The sequence below is a fragment of the Cyprinodon variegatus genome, unplaced genomic scaffold (genome assembly GCF_000732505.1).
Source record: "Cyprinodon variegatus isolate N-32 unplaced genomic scaffold, C_variegatus-1.0 Scaffold411, whole genome shotgun sequence".
NCBI classification, from domain to species: Eukaryota; Metazoa; Chordata; class Actinopteri; order Cyprinodontiformes; family Cyprinodontidae; genus Cyprinodon; species Cyprinodon variegatus.
Genome location: NW_015150864.1, coordinates 148163 through 153914, shown reverse-complemented (window position 1 = coordinate 153914; position 5752 = coordinate 148163). Strand labels below are relative to the sequence as shown.

At 38.0% G+C, this 5752-nt stretch overlaps 1 protein-coding gene across 2 annotated transcripts in view; it reads left to right on the top strand.

Annotated features, from left to right (window-relative positions):
* Positions 1-2253: 2253 nt before the first annotated feature.
* Positions 2254-5752, top strand: part of LOC107093161 — an 18259-nt gene continuing 14760 nt past the window's right edge. For both annotated transcript variants that reach the window (XM_015388020.1, XM_015388018.1), the window contains exon 1: positions 2254-2624. Coding sequence is in view for 1 of the 2 variants with exons in the window: in XM_015388018.1 (XP_015243504.1) it covers positions 2583-2624 (42 nt within the window). In the remaining variant the exon portion in view is untranslated. The remainder of the gene's footprint in view (positions 2625-5752) is intronic.

Genomic DNA, 5752 nt, shown 5'->3' with positions numbered 1-5752 from the left:
ATAGATATATGTATGTAAACTCTTCCTCATCCACCGCGAGTGGTCTCACCTCAAGCTCTCCCCAAGCCTGAGAGCTTGAGGGTTCTGTGCATTATCTTTGCTGTTCCTAGAACAGCATCATTCTGGACCAAGATGTCTGATGTATTTCCAGGGTTCTGCTGTAACCACTCCTCAAGTTTTCTCTGGTGCTCAGGGCCTGCTATTGTGCAGCCATGATGAGTGCCTCTTTGCTGTCCTTCAGTCCGGCTTTGTCAAGCCATTTGTAGGATTTCCTGATATCCGCCACTTCGGTTATGTTTCGGTGGTACATCCCATGTAGGGGCTTTTCCTCCCATGATGAGACATTCTCTGAGCATGTTGCCTTGTCCTTGATGTACTTATGGATCTTGGATGTTTCACCCTTGATAGTGGCTGTCACGCTCACTAGTCCTCGGCCTCCTTCTTTCGGCTAGCGTACAGTCTCAGGGGGCTGGATTTATATGTATATATAGATATATGTACTTTATAGATACATATATATATGGCTAAAGGATGACATACAGGCCACAGATGTTAAGACAAGAAAGCCCCTAACCATGTACGGAGGGTTGTAGTAGTAGTTGAAGTATTCATTTTGCAGTTACCGGGCCTCGGGTATTGGCATCTGTTTGCTGCATTCCTTTGCCATATGTTCCCTTCTGCAGTTCTGAGAGTTGACTTACTTCTTTCCATGTTGCCTTGATCAGTTTTCTCCTCCATGGTGGACATTGTCCACTGTGGACACTCTTAATGTTACCTTGGCCAAGCATTTCATGGATCACTGACAGTATACTGTGTATAAGCTAATTTATTATAGCGAGCAAAGCAGGGACTGTACTTAGACCTGCATTCATGTCATCCAGGAGATCATTTGGTAGCACTTTACTTAAATTTGCTAGACCATGTCAGGGTAGACAAGTTCTCATTTGAGCTGTGATCTTATTTCTCTGGCGAGAGGTTCTCCCATTCAGTTTTTCTTGCATCATTTGAGCTTGTTATCTAATGTCAGGTGGCTTGATTATGGTCCCCCCCTTCTGACCTTGTGTCTTGGTTCCGCATTGATGTAGCCTGCATTTGTTACATCTCCTGCCACCCTAACTGTAAAAGCAACTACCGTTTGAACTGGGAACATTGAGCTACTACTTGTTAGTTCAGACTGTGGGTATCAAGGGTTCCACAGTTTATATAACACTACTGGTTAGGGTTACTGGGGTAATAGCATCCCAATAGTGCCTTATCTCATGTCCATTGTCTTTTCTTCCCACTAGCTTACTTCTTATTATAATGCCATGGTCTGTAGGGCACATATTTTTGGTTCTCAATCACTTCCACTTTGTTATTATTGCACTGACAGTTACTACAGTACAGGTATTACAGTACCAGGCTGGAATTCACTGAGCTCCTGAGGGAGATCCACTCTTTCACAAATGTTAGTATATATAAATTAGATAAAACATTCCTAAAAAAACAACAACATTCCCCCCCAATGCTCTGGGACTTTTTTTCTTCAGACAGAACTACATTTTTTTTGGATGAAATTACAAACAATCATGCTGGAGAATACCATTCAGTTTTGATCCCAAGCCTTTAGCTAAATACTAGAACACTGACAATTAAGAGCTTTTCTGCATCACAGTGAATTGAGTGTATGTCTTAATAAACAAAAGAATGAACAAATAAGAAAGCAATTTAAATCGCAATTCTCATTTCTTTTCAGAAAATCTGGTTCTACTGGAGAAGAGAGTGGGATGTTCTAACACTAGGATAATCATGACATCCATCATTGCAAGCTAGATTCAGTAAATACTGGAAATATTGACTTAAGCCCAATGTAGGTAGTTTTTAGTATTAGAAATTGGATTATAATAACAATTATTTAGAATATCAATTTTAAAACACAGCATTAAAACAGTCACAATTACTTGACTTCATCTCCCAGCATGCATCTGCTAGGGGGGATCCTGGCTGAACGGCTGGAAGATAAATAGTTTGATGGTGTGTTTCCCTTGCTACTGAGTGTAACACTGCAGTGGAGGCTGCCTCTTGCATGAAGCTTTGCTGAGGAGTTTCAGACACAGAGGAAAACCTCCACAAGGGGAGCAGTGCATGGGATTGGCTGATTACTCTACCAATCACACAGCATGGTTGCTGTGTGACTATGTGTTTCCCTCTCCATCTCTTAACGCAGTGTCAGCCTGCGCATATTTTTTTTATGACTGCAGCTCTCCCATGCATGTATGTCGTGCCTCTGTTTGTGTGCGTGTGCAGAATCCTCAAATTCTGAACAGTGAGTGAAGGGAATGGGGAAAAAACTGAAATCCTAAAGAAATAAATGGAAAGAGGAAAGAAAAAAGGGTGAAAAGAGGAGCTTCTGCTTGGATGTAGTCGTTGGGAGACAGATGCTGAGGACGGAACTGTATGGAAAGAGGCAATCTAAGGAGAGAGAGAGAGAAAGAAAGAGATTGTAAGGGGGAGGAAGAGGGGGAGGCAGAAGAGACGATCTGCTGAAGGGAAGCAGCAGATTTTTACAAGACCCTCGGCAGCTCCCTTCTGTTGCTGTGGAGATGGGCTGTTGGCTCTCTGGACCATGGATGGGTGACCAAACGGTATGTCATAAAAGACTTGTCAGCAGCTAGAAATTTAGCTCATTTCAATAATATGACATTGAGTTATCAGTTTTCTTGTGTAAATGTGTTTATCTGTGTTTAATGATTTTCCAAATTAGGCATCAGGGTTGCTGCAGGATTCTTTATGTGAATGTGGGATTATCAAACATAATGCCAAATTGCTGATACTATTTCTTAAGTTATGTAAGATTTTGGTTCAGTTCTGTCATTGAAACGTGAAGAATTACCCTCATTCTGCTTCCATCCTCTCTTCATACACAGGTGCCATTTTGTGCTCCTTTGCTCACACTGTATGCATTTTTGGTCGCCTATGCTTGTGTGTCTATGTCTTGCTGAATGTAGCAAAGGGTGACTCATGGTGTGCTGGAGTTAACAATACTATTCATGCGTCTAATTCGATGGCTGCTGAGCTGCATGCACTTATATATGTCAAGCAGGATGAGGTTTATCTTACTTCTCAAAGGTAACTCTCATCACTGCAGACCTACAGAGACCTTGTTCATATTTGTCCTGTTTGATCAACACAGTGTGGCTGCCCAGGTGTCACTAATCCAACCATCTGTCAGAAAGCAGGGGGAATCTTGCTGCCAGGTTGTGAATTATGATTTTTCCAGTTTGCAGCATGCACTGTTTTCAAACTATTAAGATATCGGGGGAAAAAATATGAAGAAAAGATGATGGAATGCATACTGGCTTCAAAATGGCAGCATGCATTCCAAGGATCTGGCATAGATGGATGCTGGATTTTCAAAATCCATGTCTGAACTGAGATAATTCCTCAGTGATTCCCTCGATGCCACTGAGCAGCATCTGGTCATTAGTTAAGCTGCTCCACAACTCTGCTCCTAACAGTTGTTCCTGTGGTAAATTTGTTATGAATGCCACGTTGACGTAATTCCAGTGAGAATAAAGAAAATAAAAACCCACAGAAGCCATAACATTATTGGAAGCTAAGTGGAGGATTAGGCAAACAGTTGTGGTAATTCCTTTTTTTGAAAAACGAATCAACCTGTTCTCATGCTTTTTCCTGTTATGTGCTGTTACGTGATCTACTGTATTCTTCCAGATTTTTGAGTTAAGAAAAAAGCTATTGCAGAAATCCAGGGTTTTTATTTATTTTCCCAATTTCTATGCACAAATGTTACATTCAGTAACAGCTGTATCAAACAGATGTACCAGAAACAAAGCCACACATGGGTGCATTGGTTCCCTCATTAAGTGGGGTCTTAATTACTTAACCTATAAAAGAAAGCCCCCCCACATAGACTGTTACATTTTGTACTGACCACAATACAGTCAAAACTGCGCAAGCCATTTGGACAGGTCAAATAGTGAAAGGCATAATGATTCTTACTCTCACATTGTGATAGAACTGGAAATCACCTTATTACTGTAGGTGTGTTTGATAATAAACAGAGGAAAGGCCCAAAATGAGTCTTTCTGACTTTTTTCCCCCTTTTTTTTTTTTGCAAAGTCAATGGATCTTAAAATGATACTGAATTATATTGACTTTTTTCTTATTTAAACCTTTGGAAATCTAGAGTTTTCTTGCTTCTGGGATTGTAAAATAGGTTTTATAGTAGCTTCTCCCTTGTTAAATCCATAGATTAATCAAACTTACTTTATCAAAACCCAAGACGTATCATTACCTAATTTATAGAATCAAGAAATCATTTACATGTTGCCAGACACCATATGAATTGTAAAGCATTACCTACAGTTAAATACAGTAAATGGAACATATTTGTTTAAGGTGTGCACCTTGTCACGTTACTTACTCATCATTTATGAAAACTGCATTTTGTTTGACTCATGCTTTAAATACAATTGTTACATAATATTTTAAGTGTTATAAAAACGAAAAGAACAGAAAACAATATATTTAGGGGGCAAACACCTTTTTCAGTATTTCTTGCAGAAGGAGGCAACCTGCACACGAGCAGTGTAATCATATTACCGATGGTGTTCTGGTTTCTGTTCCACTTTATTTAACCTGTCATGTCAGAGCATCTGAATGAAAATGTAGTTTTGTGCTTATATCTAAAAATATATCTTTAAACAAACTATTTTACACTCTACATGATATGATGGTGTGAAGATCAGTTATTTCTGTTATATAAAGCTCTGCTGGCTTGGCTAGGAGCTCAAAAAGACAGCACTTTAGATTGTAATCAGTGAGAAATAGGGTGTTTACTTGGCTATTTTTTGTATAATTGAAATTTCTGTTGGTTTCCATTCACTGCAGTATCTTAATTTTGTTTAATTTTATATTATCCTCTGATATTGTTCTATTTCTTACACCCAGTGATAAATTATGCATCTTCCTACTGTTAATATAATTTTTAAATGATATGCAACCTTTTTTGTTTTTAGACTCCATGTTTTTTCTGGAAACTCTGGCTTTTTCCCAAATTAAAATCCAAAAGCATACACATGGTGGCAGTTAAGTACTGTGTGTGAGTTTGCAGGGTCATTTTTCCTCTATTATCCTTTGATACATTGCTAACCTTTGATATTCAATCTAAGATTTCTCTCGCTGGTTCATTGTGTCCGTTAACAACAAATTGTTTATAAAGTGGTCACTAATGTTTTTTAGTCTAACAGTTATTATTATGAAAAATTAAAATGAATGCTTTACAACAGGTATTTTACCTTTTTGATAGTAATTAAGTAAGTCCATACAGACTAAAGGTTGAATGTTTAATGGTAATTTTTAAACATAATGGATATTGTTTCTACATTAGATAATAGTAAAAATTATCCCAGACTGTACTCACAAATGGTCTAAAAGCCAAAAATGTTTTTTTGTGCAAAATGATATTGATAACTTGTATTTGGAAATTAAAAATAGTTAAATTAGTTCCTGATACTGAATCAAATTAAACAGTCTTTTAGTTAGGGATGGCAATTCCTGATACTTGATACTGATTCACTAACTGGTTTCTGGTCTACATGAATTGTTACTTCTAAGTCTAAGGTTGAATTTATTTCAAACCAGATTGTTTTGCTTTGTCTAAATCTAAGGTAAATATACAGGTGCTGGTCATAAAATTAGAATATCATGAAAAAGTAGATTGATTTCAGTAATTCCATTTAAAAAGTGAAAC